Raw genomic sequence first — 20,670 nt, 5'->3', positions numbered from 1 at the left:
ATCCTGATGCATGCATTTACAAGGAGACATCTGTAATGCACAGTCCAGCTCCCTGCAATTCTCTGAAACATGGGTGAAAAAAAATTAGCCTGGGTTCTTGCAGCTGCCCTCCACCACGATAAATCTCTATATACTCACAGATGTAGAAATATTCCCGGCCTGGCCTGAACTCAAATCCTAGGGAAAAGGGCGTGAAGAGCTGGAATTTTTCAGAGAACTTCAGCGGTCCATTTGGAGAGTGAGGCCGGTTACATTCCCATCTCTTGAACCCTTTGGAAGTGTGGTCGCAGGCACTGTAGCCATCAAAGTTCACCATGTAGAGGACGTAACGCTCAGTCTTATCTTCGGGGACGGAGTCCTCATAGTGAGGGCAGAAAACATCCAGGTAGTCATTGATGCAGACGTCAATGTGGTAGTCACCCCTCTGGAATCTGTGGAAACAGGGAAACAAATGAGGAGATGACGCAGAGCGGCAGGGCTTTCTGTGTGGCTTCAGGGGCTGGACGCTTTCAAGTGTGACCTAAAGATCGACCGAAAGAACTTTTATTAAGGAGAAAGAAAATGTTTTAAAAATGATGATGGGCAACGTATGTACAATTGTGCCTGACAAAATGGATGGATGGCTTGTGATAGAGCTTTAAGAACCCCCGATAAAATGATTTATTTTTTAAAAAAAGAAAGAAAGAAAAGGCTTCTATTATACACCATTTGGATTGGGGGCATGGTTTGAAATGTTGCAGGTCCAAGTCAGTAACGGGCCACCGTAGAGCATGGCTCTATGATGGTCGTTGGACTCAAACACCGGAAGCACCCAGTGGCCATTCTTCTGAAATGAAGCCACATTTTGTGGCTGTCTCTTTTCCCTTCATTCTTAACGTCAGATACACTGAAGCAAAGTTTTCATATTCTTTGTTAAGACAGTATTTTGCTTAATAAAGGTTTTCGGAATGAATAAATAAGCTGGAGATTGAACAACTAACTAAGCCGTTTTCTCAATGTCCTATGCAAATTGGGAAATCAGAATCATCATGTTAGGAGAATTAAAATGATAAGATTTAAAAGCTAAAACTAAGATTGCTAGACCACTTCTCCTTCAGAGAAAGAGAAATACCTCAGGCACAATAACAAAGCAACGAGTAACTGAATGAGACCTGGAATCCCAGTCTAGTGTTTTTTTCTCAGTAGATCTGCTTATTTCACAAACATCTTAACCCATCACTTTTTGGATGTGGTGTCTCTTTCCATATTAAGAAGACGGAAACTATCTAAATCAAATGACTCCCCATTTCTTTCTACTTTATTGGTTGTATTTTAGGGCTGGACTGAGGAGGAGTGAAAATAACAAGACAGAAGAAAACAGCAAATAATCATGACCAATTCATTCTGAAATGGTACACGCACACACCTACACACACAATCACACACACCACTGCACATAGCACATGTGCTGCTTCAATTCTTGTCTTACAAAAGTTTTGCTTATCTGTTTAAGTAATATCACATTCCCCATCGGTTGTACAGTATTTTCTGGGATATACACACATACCTAAGGATGATCTTTGAAATGGGAATTGTGATGGATACAACTTTCTATAAAACCAGGGTGGGAAAGCCCACAAAAGCCCCGTGTTTTTTTAGCTAGGAAGGAAATTCTGCTCTGAGCCTTTAGAAGGTTCATCATAAAACTATGCTACTGCTGAAATACAACTCTCATAAAGTCATATAATCTTCCAGTCGGACAATCTTGGTGTGCACACTTTCCAGTGATGGTGAGATAGTCTATTCCATTTTGGGGCATCTCTAAATGTTAAAAAGTTTCTTTCTTATTATATTGAGCATAAATCTGCTTCTGTCTAAGTTCTATCCAGTGATCCTATTCTGCTGCCTGGAATTACAGAGAACAAATCTAGTTCCTCCTCTACACAGCAGTCCATAAAACATTCAGAGACGTCAGTGATGCCTCTGTATTCTCCTTTCTCCCGATTTGAAAAGCCTGACTCCTTTGACTGTTTTTGGTATAGTTCCCAGGCTCCTCATCATTCTAGTTTCTTGATCCTTCTCATGTCCTTCAATGTGCCAGTGTTCTCCTTAAAATGCAAAACCCCACACATAACAAAAGACCCCTGAGGGATGGCATTACCATGTACAGCCCATTGCGAGTACTAATGCTTGCACATTCATTGACAGTGCTGAGACTCCCTTTGGAGATGCAGAACAGCAGAAATGGGAGCACCAGCTACTCTGGCAGGTAGGCCTGGGTCTGAGGAACGAGTCTGTTCTTAGTCCAGTGGGAGAGGCCTAGCTATCCTGTTTCCTCACACGTAAGCTGGGAAAGCAACGAACGCCCACCTTTGCTGACCTTGTGCGAGGAAACGTATGAACTCGCACAAGGTGAAGATTTGCGACTGTTGCTGAGACAGATGAACGCATATTAAAGTGGGCAAATAGCAAACGACTACTTTAAAAACCACAGTGGTAGGAACGTGTTACAGATACAAAAACCGTCCCTAGTTTGCCCTTCTAAAAATTCCTAAGAGTTATATGAAAATCCTAAACTCGGTCCTCATATCAAATGACCCACAGAAAGTCGACTCGATGGAGACTTTTGAGAAGCAGCATGCTGATTTATACCACGGAGGTCGGGGAGGAATATTCATTTTTCAGTGAGAGAGAACCCCGAAACACACAACCATTGTTTACAAAGCAGAAAAGCCTTGGAAGTATTTATTTCGTTGCTTATCTTTATATTTGCAACAATCATGGAACCAGGTTTACTTTTTCTTCATTACCGGCAGACAACGATTTGTCAAGATGCAAGGAAAGCCTGTGTTGCTTTTAAAAGATTTTTGAACATCAAGGTAACATCACTGCCAGAGTACAAAGACAAGACACTGCAACGTTCAGATAAAAGGGCGCTAGAATATGAATCACCAGCACTCTGAGTAGCCTGACAGGTTTGGACGAGAGCCAGGCAAGAGCTGCCGCAGAAGGCAATGCCCAGATGCACTTTATATTATTATATTATTATTATAGATTTTAAAGACATTCAAGGGAGAAGGGTTTTCTTCCCCCCCCCTCCTTTCCTGGAGTGTCACTCAATTTAGCTTCTACTACCACTTGGCAATGTTTGAAAGTGACTGTCCAAATCTAATCTGTCATTCCTTTATCCTAAAATTTGTCGTCTTTTTAATTTTAATTTTTTGGATACCACAGAATTCCCTCCTAAGTTTTAGCCATGTTAAAGTTGCTGAAATTTTTAAAAATCATTTTATTGGGGGTTCATACTAGTTGCTGAAATTTTCAGAGAGCAAGTCATAAGGCTGAAGAACCAATCTATAATGAGTTGGCCTTGTGGAGACCTTTTGTGCAGGCTGTCCCGTGAGCCCGTGCGGAGACTATTTTTACATGTGGGACGGCCCCACAGGTTATTTAGTTCTACTCTCTCATCATTAAAGGGTGTCGGGGAGAGGATTCCCCCATAAAATCAACTTAGATTTTCAGTTTGTGCGACTTAGTTTAGTGCTATCTCATTCCATAAAGAAGAATAAGAACAACGATATCAAGGTAAAAGCTACGATAAATTGGAACTCCTGGAAGACATTTGTGTAACCTACCCATGAAGAAAAGTTTGGAACTCCTGGAAGACATTTGTGTAACCTACCCATGAATAAGGCGGAAGAAAAGTTTAGGGTCAAGGATTCTAACACTACCCCAAATCACGTTCTCTCTGTAGCAGTCACACTGAATCAGTCCTTGCTGGCTTTATTGTGAAGAGACCCGTGGCTAAGGATGATTGAGTACTTATTATGCTATATTCATTAGCTCCATTTAACCTCTATCACAATCACACAGAAAAGATGTTATCACACATTCAGAGATGAGGAAACCGATAGCAAGTCATCAAGGAATGTGCCTGATACAGAAGTAGAATTCAAAGCCAAGCAGCCTGACTTCAACGTTGACACAACCAAGCTCTTAGGTCGATTTTGTCCTCTCCAAAAGGAAGGGTCTCACTGCTGACGGTTTTGGTCCTCTCCTCACTCCCTGAGCAACAAATACTGGCTACAACAAGGTCTACTCTGTAATTTACATGTGTTCTCTTCCAAATCCGTAAAACAGACAGATTGGGTAGTTCTAAGCAATTATACTTTACCAATAAGCCGTCCTCTTTGCTCCATTTTGTTGTTGTTGTTACTGTAAGTAGTCACTGAAGTGCAGTGAATTATTTAATATGGCTCTTTAAAAAATTTTTAGTAGTACTTACTTAGTCCACCTAAGTAACCAGGTTAATTTTAACATGTTAGAATTATTGCCAGCAAGCTGAACCTCCACCAATGGAGCTTGTGGTCATGAACTACAGAGAATGCTCCGTGCTTGACATTCATTGGGACAACTGAAAACATTATCTAGATTTGAGTACACAAAAGGCTCCCCCCAGTACATGTACATATCTACAGATTCGAAATCCTAAATCTATCAGAGTATCAGATCACTAAACAACTGTTCCTGGTGAATCTTGGGTAAGAGAAGGTGAGGGAAGATGCTGATGGGATTATATGATCCAGGTGCCATTGATTGCTAATAGGGTTTATTATGATAGCAAAAACTTAGGAATCTTAATGAGTAGATTGTTCAGCTTTGCCCATCTGCAGGGTTTAAAATGAGCCATCCCAAAAGCAGTAGAGAGGAACTCACTAACATCAAGAATATAAGAATTAGGAGTGGAGTGCATCCTTTTGATCCTGAAATCCCTGCAGGTGAAACCTGCGACAGTCTGGACACAGAGCACTGTAGGATACTATAGGGCTGACAGCAGCAGAGCCAGAGCACAAGACGGAGCAGTGGGCTTCCCAGCCCGGGGAGCACATCAAGCTGTGCACCTTTAGGCAAGAGGTTCACTGTTGGAGTAGGGTGCCTCCAGACACTTAATTGGGGAAACTACATTTGCTGATCCACAGAGCTGGAACTGCGCCTTATGGTGGAGTAGGGTGTTTGGAGACTTTGATGGGCAGCACTAAAAGAACCTTGTATTTTACTGAAGCAGGGCAGAGGCCCAAGGGCTGTGTGGCTGAGAAGCCAAAGATCAGAGAGGGGCTTGCCTGGAGGCATGGCTGAGAAGAGGCTGTCTCAACCCAAGAACTTTACTGTGAGCATTTAAGGTCCCAAGCTATATAACCTGCTAACAAAGCCCACAATTGTGTGTATGATCTCTGAGCTCTGCCAAGCTACTGCAAAGGCGTGTCAAACGAGTACAGAGACTAGAGAGGCACAGAGGCAAGAGAGTGCTGTGGGTGGGGCGGCTAGTGTTAGAATTGGTAAGAAGTTTGGAGGGTGGACATAGGTCTGAATTCAGCCTCATAGGAATTGGCCTTTGGTGGCAGCTGCTGCCGATTCTCTCTCCTGCTTGTGAAGTCAAGGAGGGCAGATACGACCTGATGCCTCTTTAGAGTAGCAGAGTTAGTTAGTATTTGGGTCCGGGGGTTGTACGGATTTGAAGCTTTATGGGTTGTGAAAAAACTCCGACCAGATAAATCCTACCACTTATTTCCATCAGGTTGATCCAAGTTCATAACGACTAAACCCTATAGGACACGGTAAAATTGCCTACCTCAGTTTGCAAGGCTGCGAACCTCAGAGGAGGCTGCCTCATCTTTCCCTCGTGGAACAGCAGGTGAATTCGAACCACTGACCTTTTGGTTAGCCGCTGAGCACTAAATCACAGTGCCATCAGGGCTCCTTCCAAACCAGAGTTAGGGTGCCAAGAGTTTGGGGTGTTGTCAGATTACATTGGTCTTCTATGAGAATCTTGTTGCACTAGGGGTCCCACTCTCACCACTGGCTTGGTCCCAGTGGCCTGCACTGAAAGCTCATGTGTCCATCAACTCTGACTTAAACCTCCAAACACTGGGTGAGCTCCTATCTCATGTATGTACATCATTCTAGTCTCCCAAAGAATAACTGAGTCGGCTCATCAGCCTTTACCACAAAAAGGATCCTTTTAATTTTTCCCCTCTCCATCAGGAAATTGCTTTCATGAGTTTACTCGCATTCCACATGAGCAAATTCACATCCAGGAAGAAGAATTCTCCATGCCAAAACTTACAAATGCCATGGCTAGCACTGCTGCTGTTTTAACACAACTGTATATTTCTTAGAAACCATCTTGTGCGTGTCTCAGGTTACTCCTTATCCGAATTCCATCCATTGTATCAGTGGGTCTCTCCCACTGAGATCACCACACTGGGTGACCTGGAAGAACTTCCGGCTGCACATCAACAAGGGAGCTATATTTATAATAGGACAATCTTTATTAACCTCAAACAGCAGTTCGCAATGTGAGCATGCACAGTCACTACACTTAGAAAAGGGATTGTTGTCTGACAATAGAGAAGGTGCAAATGACAGGAAATGCCTCAAGTGCATAAAAAGACGGACCTTGTGACATGAATGTATGTTGCATGGCTACTCAGGCCAATAGTGTACATAACAGCACGGTAACAATGTACATTACTCCCTTTAAGGAAAATTTATTTTACACATTTATCAAAATCTGGCAGTAGACTGGTTGAGAATCAATGTCATATACAAAAGGGTCATTTGAGTTCATTAAGAATAAAATTCAGCACGGCAGTTAGTCCTTTATAATCAACTCGAATACCCAAAGTGAATTATGTGCTTTATGGTGCCCCAGTGTCTGCCTAGAGAGTTGGGTTCAAAAAAACAAAAAACAACAGATTCGAGGGAGCGCTGATAGGAAAAGCAACAAGTGAAGCTGAGCTCTGGGCTGGAAAAGAAGCAAAGAGGGCCACTTGTCTCTGGCTGCTCCTCAAGTTTACCTGATGGCAAACCAAAGCAATGGTTTGATTATCCATCTCAAACCATTATGAGTAGCTCTCCCTCTTAAAAGCCTGCCTTCAGGAAGTGAATCATGGATTGAACTTCAGAATTCAAAATCAAATAGACAATGGAGGTGTGGTAATAATTGAAAACGCTCTTGTCATTTCATCATCAACAGGATAGCCTCAGTTTTCTACTAAGAAATGGACCAAGGCATTGTTGGATGACATCCATTAACTTGAATCCTACAAATGTTGCTTTTCTTAACTAAAGAATTGGGTTTTCCAACCTGGGGTCTTGAAAGAAGGGGCATCTATGTGGTCCTCGAATATTCCACTTGGCCCTCTACAAGTGGAAGTTCTCAGTTTAGTCTGACCCCTGTCCTTGGGTTCCTCTTTGTAAAGTCGAGTAAACGTCAGCTAACTTTCTTTCTCAATGGATGGTTTTTCAGGCCGTTGACCTTACTTCCACCTCTAGTGCCATATGCTCTGGGTTTGTGGATCCTGACAGCTGGGGAGGCCCAGTCTAAAGGACACACAGGCAGTGCCCTGGGTTTCAGGCTGCAGAGGAGCTGCCTCATAACCATCCTTCTCTGGGAGCATCTTCAGCCACTTTCCCTTGCAGTGCTCCTCCTCTCATTCCATCCTCATTTGCTAAAGCCAAGACGCATTTCATTTTAGTAGCTGGAAAAGGGAGGGGAGGGTGCATATTTAAAGCGTTCTAAATTGGCCTTTAGCATATGTTGCTGGCACAGCAGAGAGCCTGCTTCCAGCGAAATACGTACTGAGGTATTTTATCAAGCAGCTCCTGAGTGAAGTTTCTTCACTCCATAAATACAGCAGCAGCATTACTGAAAGGAGACAGAGTGGTTATTAGAGATTGGGATGCTGTGAGGCACTTTTATCCCCCTTCGTGTCATGTTTTAAAGGATTCAATAATGAAAATGCTATTTCTCACTAACTGGGTGGTTGAGTATTAAAATTTAAACATTATTTTAATCTGTCAAAGAGGTGATGGTTTTAATATTCTTATTTGAACTGCACTACATTGTCACTTCTTTAATTACAAGACAACTTAATGCAGTACATTCTGAAATTGAAATGTAATAGAAGGATATGATCTATGGTCAGAGATGAAACCAAATTCATCAGCACAGGGTTCCTCCCAAATTCTACACTAAATCCAGAGTGAGTATGTCGTGGCAGTGCCATCCATTCTACTGTTATGGATTTAAGGGTTAGTTTCAGAATCTGATAGCTCTTTTTAACCCAAATCATTTCTTATTTGTCTGTTAAGTGTCTAGTGAGCCTTGCAGCAGACCCAGCACTTGATTGTAAATGTGTCTTTGTAGGAGACGGGCAGGATGGAAGTCTCTGTTGCGTAACACACTTCTTCTTGTCCTCCTTCTGTTAATCTTCTCTGCACAGACTGCAAGCCTGATGGCTCTTTTATCCTCAGTCTGAAGATGCTCTTTTGTTTTCCCGCTGAGGGTAAAGCAGGGAATACAAAACAGCAAACGGAACTTGGGGACCCATAAGTAGTGGAACAAAGATTCATTTTGCTAATTTTCTCCTGTTCTTCTCTCTGGTGGGTTGAAACATGTCTGTCTTGCAAGTGGATTACTAGCCAACCTACATTCTCTGCTCTGAGATGATCAGTCAGTGTCACAAACCGGTTCACCATCACCAGGCTGGGGGTTAAGGTCGAGGCACATAACATGAGGGAGTCCAATGGGCTCTCCCAGGCTGCTGGTGGTGATGTGTGTCCTTGAGTTGATTATGACTCACAACCTCCTTAGAGGAGTAGAGCAGCACGGCTATCACTTTACGGGACCAGATCATTGGGTATTTTCTCGGGTGCAGCAATCGGCAGGCGTGGTACCACCCACTTTGGGGCTAGCTGTCACATGCTTTCACCATTGCTCCCCTTTGGCTCTTCAGCCAGACTCTAGAATGTATCGATAACAAATGGAATTTCCCTAGGAGTGAAGATTTACAAACTTAAAAAAAAGAGAAAAAGTCAATGATGAATTTCAGAGACGTTTCCCAATGAGCAATGTTTTCTGACTGAAGTGCGGTATGCACTTGTACAGGGAAACCTGTGAGGGGCTGACTCAACGAGCCGGTCTCCTTGTGCTGGGTCTTCCACGTTGTCTATTTTTGACAGGTGTAGCCTTACCACTTTCTTATTGCTCTGTTAGTGGAAAATCTTTTGAGTTTTCTTCTCGGATCGGTTGCTGCCTTGCAAGAGCTGCAGCATCGGCAGGTTTTACTGTACGACAACACAGATTTTTTTCATGCAATGAAGCCTAAGAGTTTGGAAAAATATTTGGAACTCGGAGTTGATGCTCTGTTTATCCATTAATGCAAAATGCCAGCAGAGTTCATGCATATACATGTTTTGGTAATTATAAATTCTGAAGCATGAGAACCTTGTTGGCCACGGCAATAAGACATAAATTACTTAACCAGATATTCTGAATTCATCAGTGGTTTCGTATGCTAACTTGCCCCCTTTTTCTTGTGTGTGTGTACGTGGATATACATGTATGTTGACACCTTTAACAACAAGTACAAAAACCCACTAGTTTTCACCTTGCCACAATTGACACTAATTACCCATATCAAGTAGACGGACAAAGGTCTCAAATAGCTTTTGCTTGTCGCTTTTCTAGTCCACGTCACATCAGTTTGAAGGACTCTTTAAAAGTGCTCCCTCCCCAGAGTAGCACCTGTTTCAAACACAGAGCTCACAAAATGCTCTCTCCGCCAGTGTTTTAACTCATTTGGAGTTTGTTTTATTAGCTTGACGGAGGAGCTCCAAAGGAAATAAAGCTTTAAATTGGCAGAGCCTAAACAAGACTTTCCTTCAGGAAGGGACTGGGAGCTCTGGGTGACAGTCTAATTGCTTCTAAGCCCCCAAAGAGGCCTCAGGCATGGAGTAAGAATGTGTCAATGTCAGCAGGCTAAGTCAGCCAACGAATTAACCAGGCAGAGTTCTACAGCCCCAGACACATCGCAGATCACTTCAAATGGGAATTCAAAATAAAGACTTAATGTCCGGCAATGAGTATGTATCTTTAACAGTGGCTACTCCCCCATATGAAACAGGTTTTCTTCCTCCCCCTTGAATCCTGCTTGCCAGGGACTTCCTGCCAAAGCTGTGCTTCATGCCCTATGTTATCCATAGCTGTACATCGTGCAGAATGCACTGCACAGAGTATCCGCCACAGGCGCACAGATTCAGCAAAAGGAAACCCCGGAAACCACCAAATAGATACTCCAGCCACTGTCCTAGGAGAACAGGATTAAACAAACCAATTCTGTGCAGGGGATGTTGAAGGCAAACAAACAAGCCACCTGCCAAACTGCTTTACTCACACGTAGCCTTCCAGAGCCTACTGGGATGGAGTGCTCGGCGGATGTTCACAAATCACAGCGGTCACCAAGAAGCTATGATAACCCAACGCAAAAAGGGTGCTTTGGACACAAATGACTTCATGGTTCTTAAGCACCTGGTGAAAAAATGAAGATGCCTATTTGTGCGGTGGATTGATGCTAGCTTCCAGAGATTGCTACCAGATACAAACTTTGGCCTTGGCTTTTCAAACTCTGAGATAGCAGGTCCCTGCATGGCATCTATCAATCTACGTTAAACAAACAGAAAACAACATGCCGGGAGAGAAGAAATAAACCTCTGAGTAATATAGCCTACAACTTTCCTTTATGCTGGATCACTAGAAGACAAGAAGAATATCCTTGATGACGTTAGAAGAGCCACAGTAGTGGTATTAGTAGTAGTCACTTGCCATTCAGTGCTTAAGGACATAAAGCAGAAACTGATCATGCCTCTGTGCGAAGTAGTTACTTTAGCTTGGCGACTTAGAACCCTGTGAGCCGTTGAAATACAAAGCTGGGACAAGGACTGAGGCTGATGTAAGGAGAAAAAGAGATGTGAAGTTATTAGGAATTAAGTGATAGTTGTAGTCACAAAAAGTATTGATTTCATCCAAGGTAAATGTACAGATGTCAAAGAAGATTGTGATTGTGCTGAAAGCAAATCATTATAATTATCACTGTGCTGTTTTTATATAGATCTTGGGCCTGGAAGAGGGAGCTGGTGTTCACTCGTGCTCCCAGCACAGTCACACCATATCTGATACACAGTGCTGTCTTCAGAGATGCCCAAAGAAAGGGCATTGTAACGGAAGGTATTAAACGCACTGCATACGAACAGAAAAGAACGCAGCCATCCGCTTCCATGTTCTGGGTCCCAGAATCAAATTGCAACCGAAGCAATGTGGTATTAGCAACAATACCGATCAGCTGTAGCTGATCAGTAAAATCAAATGATGGCACCGTGCAAACAGGAGAATGATAAGCAGGACCGTTGTTCAAGCCATGGCGGAAAATGATGCCGAGACGAGCAGACAACGTGAGCACCTAAGGCAGAATGAAAGTTTCTCTCTTGTCATTAAGTCCTCTATTCAATTACCATTTATCGGGGTAATTAAACACTGGAAAGTGATGCCAGGCTAATTGTTAGATTATGATAATTACATGTCTTTGCTATGCTACAGCTGATCAAAATAAGATGTGGTCCTGTGCACTTAGCTAAAGCTGCTCTGTAATCGTCAGACTTTCTAGAGAGCGTGGCCATTTATTACTAATTCATTACCAATCAGGCGGAGAAGCTTATTATTTGCAATGTTTCTTCCCCCTCCACCACCACACAGTCCCCTCAAACAAGACTCCCAAAAGGTTAAGCTCAAACTGCTGCCTCTCATTGGCCCATCTCCATCCCAATTACACAGCCGAGTGGCATTAGGTGCCTCGATTTGAGAGGGTTCATCAGACTGCTTCACAAAATCCTGCAACACATTGGCAGAGAGAGCCAAGACTCCCTTTCAGTCTCTGCCAACCACTGTTCTGCTCGGAGCTGTGTCCCAGCAACCGCAAGTTGGCAATCCCCAGGATCTTCTGGTCCTGAAACTCCCTTCTGCCCAGGTCAGACCCAGACCAGGCAGGGACCTGCCCAGGGATTTGCTGCAGCTCACTGAGGCAAGGGGAGCAGAGATTGTGCCTTTCCTTCTAGGGTGCCCAGTCTCTGTGCCCCAGGCCAGGCTCAGGAGAAACTGTCAGCCAGTGTCTCTTCAAACTTAAGCAATAAGACTCAGCTCGCTCTAAAGGCTGGGTCCAACCCACCGTCCTTGGGCTTTTCATGCCAAAGTCCCTGCCACCTCTGCCTTTCTATTAGACCACTCTGGGAAGATGGTCATGGGAGCAGGCATTCCATATTCATTTAATTTTATCTAGGGACAGCTCAAGGTCTGGCCTGCAACCACCATCAGAACATGCGAACCTTCCATCATTGCAAGGTGTTAGAAGAACAGAACACCAGGCTCAATGTTCAGCTACTGCGACAACATTCACTTCATTCTATGGGCTTCTATATTAGGGTCTTCTTCTCGTGGGAATTAAACTTTTTAAAATTAATGGTCAAACTGGAGTTTGGGGTGGTATGGAATGGCATTGTATCTCTGATTTCAGAGATATAAACAGGCAATGAAAAACAACCAATTGGCTAGCGAGAAAGGGAAAAGGGGGTGAAGGGGAAAGAAGCGCTAGGCTGCTGCTGGCACCTCCCACAATGCCTTGCACATGGGAGTTACTCAATATCCATGTGCTGTTCTGGGCAAATGACTGGTCTGAAAGGAGATGGCTCATTATGTTCCTAAGTAAGGGCAGTTTCACCTCTGAAATTAACTCATGGCACGATGAAACGACTGTATTATCACCCGGCAACTGTGTTATCTCACTGGTTCAGCAAGGCTTTCGCCCCGATGATAGAATGAAGGGTGTCATAGACAAGTCACATACTCCATTTTACCCTTCCTTGACCCTGGAAATTAAAACGGAATATGCCACCACCCTTCAAAAATCACATTAAGTGCATTCTGGGAACAAAACAAATCATGAGGTAGCCCTGTTAACACAGGAATATATAAAACTCATTTTATGTAGGCATTTACTGGTGGCCTGTGGCTTAAGATTGGGGAGCTCAGGAAAAGGGTAGTTTTTGACTGCTCACATAAATGGTTTTGAACTACTAAGTATTACTTCCTCCCCACACTCATTAAAAGGGTAGTCTTTTATAGAACAGAATCCTCTGTTTACTTTTATAGCCAGGACCACAGAAAGATATATGCAAGAATCATGCAATCATAAAAATAAAATCTAATTGCTCCATCCCAAGGAAACATAAGGGGGCGAGAGAAATAAACAATTCAACATTTATTCCTCAGAAATAAATCTAAGCACTTTAGGGGGATTCTCAAGTGTTGTAATATCTCTACCTACTTAAATGCATGTCTAGCTCAACGACAGAGAATATAGTTGCTGCTTTTGCCTTCCACTCTTTCACTTTAATAAACTCTACTTTTAAAATGTCTACCTTGGAAAAGAACTACAGTTCAAAGTAAATGCACATGACCCTGCTCTTGAACTTTCAGAATTTTTGGTCTGGCGACAAGCTCTGAAGTGAGCCACTTGGGCGGACTGTGAAGGTTTCTGAGGGATGGTTAATGCCAAGATACAAAGATGATGAAATCAGAGGTTGATAATGGGCACTCCATGATGGCTGACAACTCAGCACTCTGAGCGCTGAGAGGACAGGGTCACAACTGGCTTTCCTCCACCCTCAGAAGCACAGTCCGGGTCCCACAGCAGCACTGCACTGCTGCTCAAACTGCTCACGGCGGTGAGAAAGAGGGAGTGGGGCTCTTGTGCAGCCACAAGGTCTCCGTTGATGAGCCGGGTCCAAAGCAATAAAAAGGGATATAGGAACCCTAAGGAGGACATCAAATGCACCTTGGGCTTCATGCAGAATCTACATCTAGTCTACGGAAAAATGGAGCTTCGGTACCTGCTGGGCCATACATTTCAGGTCAGGTAGGCAAACAAAGAATTCGCTCTGGACAGAGCCTTCTCAAACTTTCTGTTTCAGGTTACACCGTAACTGAGAAGATGCCCAATCATAGCGAACACTCAGTCAAAGATATGTTAATGAACCCATTCATTAATTGAAAAGTGTCCTATTTTTATGGCCATGATTAGGGAAAAGAACTTTATGTACCGGCCAAATGGGTGAGCTGGAAACACAGTGCACAAGGGCAACAGAACACACCCATTGCTGGTGCTGGTAGGTCGAGGCTGGCCTGAAGCATGCATTAACATCCGAGACTGGAGGGGGGAGAACAAAGTCCAATCTACAGAAGTGCCTATTTCATGTGCTTGTGGTAGGCTGGGGCTGTTGGGTTTGCCACAGTAAGACTGAGACATGCCCTGAGGCTTACTCACCAAGCTGAGGACTCAGGGTTCTCGATCTGAGAAGTTACAAGATGATTCCGCTAACACAGGAGAGAAAATGGACGGATTAAAGACCCACGGAGGGACGGTTTTATTTTTCATGTAAACATAGCGTCTGGCATACGGAGCTGAAGGAATATACTTCTACATGCCTAATTTTTCCTGGTATAAACTTTTATCAATTTTATTATTATTTTTTAATCAATATAGCTTCGAGCTACAATTACTATCTCTAGAGTTGTCAGAGAGGCTTGAAAGCACACAGACACGTGAAATGCTGCTATTTTCCGGTAGACAGCTGGGACCTTCAAACACTGGTGTCACAGATGAGGAACTTGTTTGGGTTCGAACGACTTAAAAAAGATCTAGGGTGACATAAAGCGAGGCACGTCCTTCCTGCCATCTTGATGGTCACTTGCAACCCACCAGTCACTAAATTAAAAATGGAATTCTCAGCATTAAATTTGTAACCAAGTGTTTCTGTATCCTATGGCACCTACGAACTCCTCTCACATAAAACACCCAATAATGGGGTTTGATTCCACTATCACAAAACCGAGTTACCAGTAACTGCCAATTTACCTTCCTAGTGGACACTCCTGTTGATAAGCCTTCAGGGACAGGAATTACACATTCCTTGGCTCTCTCAGCATGAAGCAGGCTTGTGACGAGAAAGCCTGCTAGCTGTCCCTGGGCACTACGCTACGTAATACTTTCTCCATGTCTCTCTCTATCAAGGCCATGGAGAGCTTACGAGGGGCTTCAAAAGTTGGTGGAAAAAACTGAATGAAAAAATAATGCGATTTTTCCCATGGATGTTTTTCAGTCCTTGATCCTAGTAGAAAGAACTTAAGAGGCATCATCTTGTCCAGCTGTTTCCTTTCAGGATAGTTAATTATCTAGTCTCTCTTTTGAAAATCTCCAGGGAGAATTTGAGCCTTAAATAGTAGCTCTTCCCAGGACCTATAGATGTCATTCAAAATTCAATGCATAAAGAAATTCTCTATTCAGGGTGCCCAGCTTTTCAGCGTTGTTCAGAGTACCTCCCCTACCCCCACCCTGTGAAAGGTTTGAGAGAAAAATAGAGTAAATTTAGCTCATGTTTTCCTAGGAAAGTTGAGCTGATTGTATTATCGACTGTCTACTGCATTAGCAATTTCCAACTGAATTACAAACTGTTTCCCTGCATTATATTGCTATTGTTCAATACCATTTTCATTGCCCTAATGAAACAAAGCTATATAATATAACCATAAAGTACTGATTACAGTTAACCATAATGGAAGAGAGCTAAGGAAAGACCTATTTTTAAAATATGCAAAGAAAAAGATAAGAAAACTGATACTCAGCAGACCTTCCCACCTCCCCAGCCCCGCCGGATTTCTGGATTGAGACCAAATGAGTAACATTAAATTAATTAATCTTGCTTTCCAAACAACACAGTGTTTCCCCTATGACAGATTTTCTAGATTTCCTCAAAAGTTTCCCAGGGTGCTCTAAACCATGAGTTTTACACAGCGGATCTTTAAAAGTGCTTAGCTACTTTCTGCTAAGATATTCCCCTAACATCATGAGGGAGGATATCCCCAATTAATTGGGGCGCAGGTTTCTCCTCTTTGGAAAAGGGCCATTGCGCAACCATTGGGGCACTGCTTATTGACGGTATCGAATCAACCAGCAACACAAATGATCAGATTGCTAGGTGAGGCTAAAGGCTACCTGGGTGAGGTGGCAAATCGAGGCTTAAGGGGCCTTTGCAGTGCTTTCCCTAAAGGTAGAAGCGGAACACAAAGAGTGAGGCAGTGGTTCTGAACCTTCCTAATGCCACGATCCTTCCATACAATTCCTCATGTTGTGGTGACCCCCCAACCATGAAATTATTTTCGTTGCTACTTCATAACTGTCATTTTGCTACTGTTATGAATCGGGCGGCCCCTGTGAAAGGGTCGTTCAACCTCCAAAGGGGTCGCGACCCATAAGCTGAGAACCGCTGGCGTAAGGGCACAGGAAAGAGTGGTACAGAACCTTTCTAGGTGTTGCTAATTATGTCTAGAGGCTATGGTGCCGGCACTGGCTCCCTACCCTCGGACATGGATGCCAGAGCTGCTCTTCTCGAATCAACCACTTGTTACTGAAATGATTCCAATGCGTGGCCACCTGTGTGATTTACTCTTTTTCGCAAAGACATCATTAGTCCCCTCTCGGTGAATTCGAACCTTCAACCTTTTGATTAGGAGCTGAGTCTGTTCACTGCGTGTGTCACCCAGACTTAAAAGAAACATTGGGTAGACGTGCACAATGGGCAGCCGAGTGCACGGCCCTCACTCCTGGAGCATTTGAGTTGGCCACGAAAATTACTGTTTGGTACCGTAGTGGCTGATGACCCCTGACTGCCCAGATGCTACCCACCCAGACACTCCATGCGACAAATCCACCTACCTGCCATCTTTCCTGTGGCAATAAATGGCGTAAAGCCAAGATTCGAGACTAGCTCCTCCAAGACAAAGTCTGGTTAGAAGAACCCTGCAGGTTTGGGTTGGGATTCCTCTCTCCTTGGTAAGGGCCCAACACGCCAATTCCCTCCCGCTCGATCTGGTACATTGACCTGCTTGTCAGTGGTTCACAATACTTTTCATCATGCCCAATCCACAATGGCAATTTCTAGTTTTTGCGCCCCTGAAAACCTCAGATAGATCTGTTAGACCTCTTTCAAGAATGCATATTGCTTGAAAGGTGAAAGAGAATTAATTCATATGTATCTTTTTTCTATTAGAGTGCTAATTTATGCAAGTTTATTTGCCTTTTGCATCTATTGATTGGATGCTTATTGTCTCATCGCCTGTACTCCGTTAGAATCCTAGCTGACTTAACAATAATGCCAAGCCAGACAAAATTTGTACAGATTTTTAGATGTTCTTGCATATACAGCCTATTTAAAAGTTTGCATAAGCAAGCCAGCGCAAGTAAAAATTAGGGATGACATGAAAAAAGTATTTCGCTTCATCACATCAGGAAGAAAATCTCAGAAAAGATGAGGGCACTTCATGTTTGAACTTCTCTTTTCAATTTTAAATATGTCTGAACTGTTGCAAAGAATCCTGTGCTTCAGGCACGAGGAGATTAAAATAGAAGCACAATTTGAGATTACAGATTATAAAACCAGTAAGCACAGCTGCTATACGCATGCCAGGAACGGCCCTCCTTTTCCAAATCCATTTGTGTAAGACAGTCACAGTTAGAAGTTAAATTTCCCTTACTGTGGAAACTAGCAAAAGGGCTTAACCCCCAAAGAACAATTTTTCAGATATGATATACTATTTCATTTGCATCCAGTCTCAAATAATGTTTTTATGCCATACTTCATTCTCAAAAATATATAAACCTACACATCTTTCAAATACTATTTCAAAGTTACCTGCAATGCTTTCTGCTTGTGAATTTGAGCAAACAGATCTCATTTAAATCTTAGGAATACAAATAACACAACTTATTTAATATGAAATGATCTTAAAGATGTTGGCCATCAGACAAAAGAGTATAATTGCTCTAGAGAGTAATTTAATTCACTTCGTATAGAACACCTTTCTTTTTATCTTCATTTTGCTAATTTACCAATATCCCAAAAGAGGGGGAGAGTGTGACTATCTTGAGGGAAAACATGGCCTCGTGATGGGCTGGCCTTATGACTGGCACTAGGGATCAACAATGGGGAGATCGTCCGCCCGACGCCGAGCCTGCGGAAGGGGAGACTTCTCAGCTTATTGAGTATTCTGGACTTGCTCATGCTGGGATGTTGGACAGAGGCAGAGAGACACCTGGCAGGTGTGGAGTTCAGCCACCCAGCCCTCTCCAAGGACAGCTGCAAATAGCACAAGATGTCCAGGAACACTAATAGGCATCCTCTGAGCAACTTGGGAGGTGTCGCTAATAAAAAACGGAAATCAGAGTGGAAAGAAAAATTCATCCCCAATCCTCCTCAGGGCACCTGGCTTCTTCGGGACATATGGTATGTAAAGTCTGCAAATGGCTGGTGGTTATCAAGAACATCAGAGTTGATTTAAGATATTTCAGCTTTATCTTCATTCCTTAGATTTTGCTGACATCCCCTGATAACTGAGGGGGGCGGAACAACTTCTACCCACTGCAGGCAAAGCGGGAAAGCGGTCAAGAGAAAGGGATGGAGCGCCATCTGTCGAGTTTCAAATGTGGGCTCTCTGCCACTCCTAAATGAATAACCTTGGCAGGTTAGTTTCGCGCCCCATGCCTTGTTTTCCCCACCTTTACCACTGGAATGACAGCAATGCCTAACTCCTAGGACATTTGTTTGAATTAAACTCACTGTCGTTGAGCCCATTCTGCTGACCAGAGACCCCATAGAAGGTCCCCGACACTGTGCATCTTTAGGGGAGCAGACAGACAGCCTCATCTTTCTTCCATGGCACAGCGGGTAGGTTTGTACTTCCAACTAGTGGTAAGCAGTGCAAGGATGCGCCTACAGAGCACCCAAAGCTCTTAGCTCTTAAGTAAATTCAATGAGCAAACGAGGATTACATGTAAGGTGCTCAGCAAATAAGAAGAATTCAAGAAATATTAGTACAAGGTGAGAAAAACAGAACAAAAAAAGGTGTTTTTTTTTACCCTTAAAAACGTAAAATAAATTCTGTACTTTGAAAATCTCGCTGAGTCGCAAAGACCTTTAGAAACACTTTTCCCACATCATTGCACCATGACGCCTCGTCAGTGGGCAGAATGCAATCCCCCGGAAGCCTGAGAGCTGAAGCTCAGTGACGGTTGTTTCCAGCAGTCTTACCACTTCCCCACCATTAACGGCAGTGGAGAGCATGTGGGCTTTGCTTCTCTGACAGGTTTTCGGTCTGACACACGTACTGGTTTTATAACGATTCCAGGACAAATGAGAGCAACTTCTGATTCTGTAGAAAGACTTCCCTATATACACACAATGACAACTCATTTGTCTTGGGGGCTACATACACACAGAAGTGTGGATAGTTGCCTGTGAGATAAGATGTCCAGCACAGAAGGGGCATCCTAAACCAAAAATATCTTCTCCCAGAGTCTGAATTTCGGTCCTTAAATGTGGGTGAAACAGGGAACCCATAGAGAGGTCTGAGGGGCTGGCCCCAATCCCAATTATGTGGACAGCCCCCTCTCCCCGCAGCAGAATTCACTTTAGAGGACAGCACTGAAGCTACAGCTCAGGGAGAGGGACATGTCTGATTGGAGCACACAGGAGCAAATGACGGGGGAGGAGAGAGAGTGGAACACATTCTGGCCCAACAAGCTATGAGGACGATATTCCTCCTCAGGGAAGGCAATGCACAAAGAGGACCATAGGGCTGGTTCCAATACAAGACACAATGACCCTCACAGACCCTTAACACTATGGGGGACAACACTGTAGAGACAGTGCAGAAATTGCACAGATCCGACCCCACCACACTGAGGCAAAACACTAAGGGCATGCAACAGAACAGCAAAGGGAACAGAACAACCAAGTCCTAGGGAATACCAAAAAAAGACTCTGGGGGCCAGGGCTTGGCACCCCATCAGACTTGGTCAGAAAACACTCCTAAAAGTCAACAAACAGACCTTGAACTATGTACAGGCTTTTCTTTTTTTTCTGTTGTTGTTTTCTTTTGTTGCTTTGTTTTGCTATGTCTTGTTTTTTGAGCATATTATTATCTCTGCAGGTCTATTTAGATAAGATAGGCGGGATAAACAATCTGGAGGAGAAAACAACGGCCCAATGGTTTCAGGGGGACATGAAAGAGAAGGAGGTGGGGGTATGGAACTGGTGTTAACAAACCAAGGGACAAAGGAACAACAAGTGATCCAAAATCGGTGGTGAGAAGGGTGTAAGAGGCCTGGTAGGGCTTGATCAAGGGCAATGTAACCTTGAGGAATTACTGAAACCCAAATGAAGACTGAACATGACTGTGGGTCAAGAGGAAAGCAAAAGGAAATAGAGGAAAGAACTAGGAGGCAACGGGCATTTATAGAGGTCTAAATATAGGAATGGACATAAAAAGGTACATTTATATATGGCAATGGGGAAATAGAACTATGTGCATATATTTATAGATTTAGTACTTTGGTAGCAGATGGGCATTGGGCCTCTACTCAAGTACTCCCCCTCAATGAAAGAACACTTTGTTCTATTAAATTGGCATTCCATGATGCTCACCTTCCGGACACAATCACTGAAGACAAAATGGGTGCATAAGCAAATGTGGTGCAGAAAGCTGATAGTGCCCAGCTATTAAAAGATATAGCATCTGGGGTCTTAAAGGCCTGAAGGTAAACAAGCGGCTATCTAGCTCGGAAGCAACAAAGCCCACATGGAAGAAGCACACCAGCCTGTGTGATCACAAGGTGTTGATAGGATCAAGTATCAGGCATCAAAGACCCAGAACAAAAGATCATATCATTGTGAATGAGCGGGACT

General features: G+C 43.4%; 1 protein-coding gene across 1 annotated transcript in view; it reads right to left on the bottom strand.

Annotated features, from left to right (window-relative positions):
- The window catches only part of EFNA5 (ephrin A5), an 89,330-nt gene that overhangs the window by 61,097 nt on the left and 7,563 nt on the right, over positions 1-20,670 (bottom strand). Inside the window, exons 2-3 of the mRNA XM_013005660.2 lie at positions 3,615-3,657; positions 139-431 (exon numbers count right to left, since the gene is read on the bottom strand). Coding sequence (XP_012861114.1) covers positions 139-431; positions 3,615-3,657 — 336 coding nt within the window. The remainder of the gene's footprint in view (positions 1-138; positions 432-3,614; positions 3,658-20,670) is intronic.

Source organism: Echinops telfairi, unplaced genomic scaffold (assembly GCF_000313985.2).
Source record: "Echinops telfairi isolate 266 unplaced genomic scaffold, ASM31398v2 ScPeMD7_7469;HRSCAF=8507_1, whole genome shotgun sequence".
Lineage (NCBI taxonomy): Eukaryota > Metazoa > Chordata > Mammalia > Afrosoricida > Tenrecidae > Echinops > Echinops telfairi.
The sequence above is the reverse complement of the archived record's forward strand: the minus strand, read 5'-3'. Positions and strand labels throughout refer to the sequence as shown.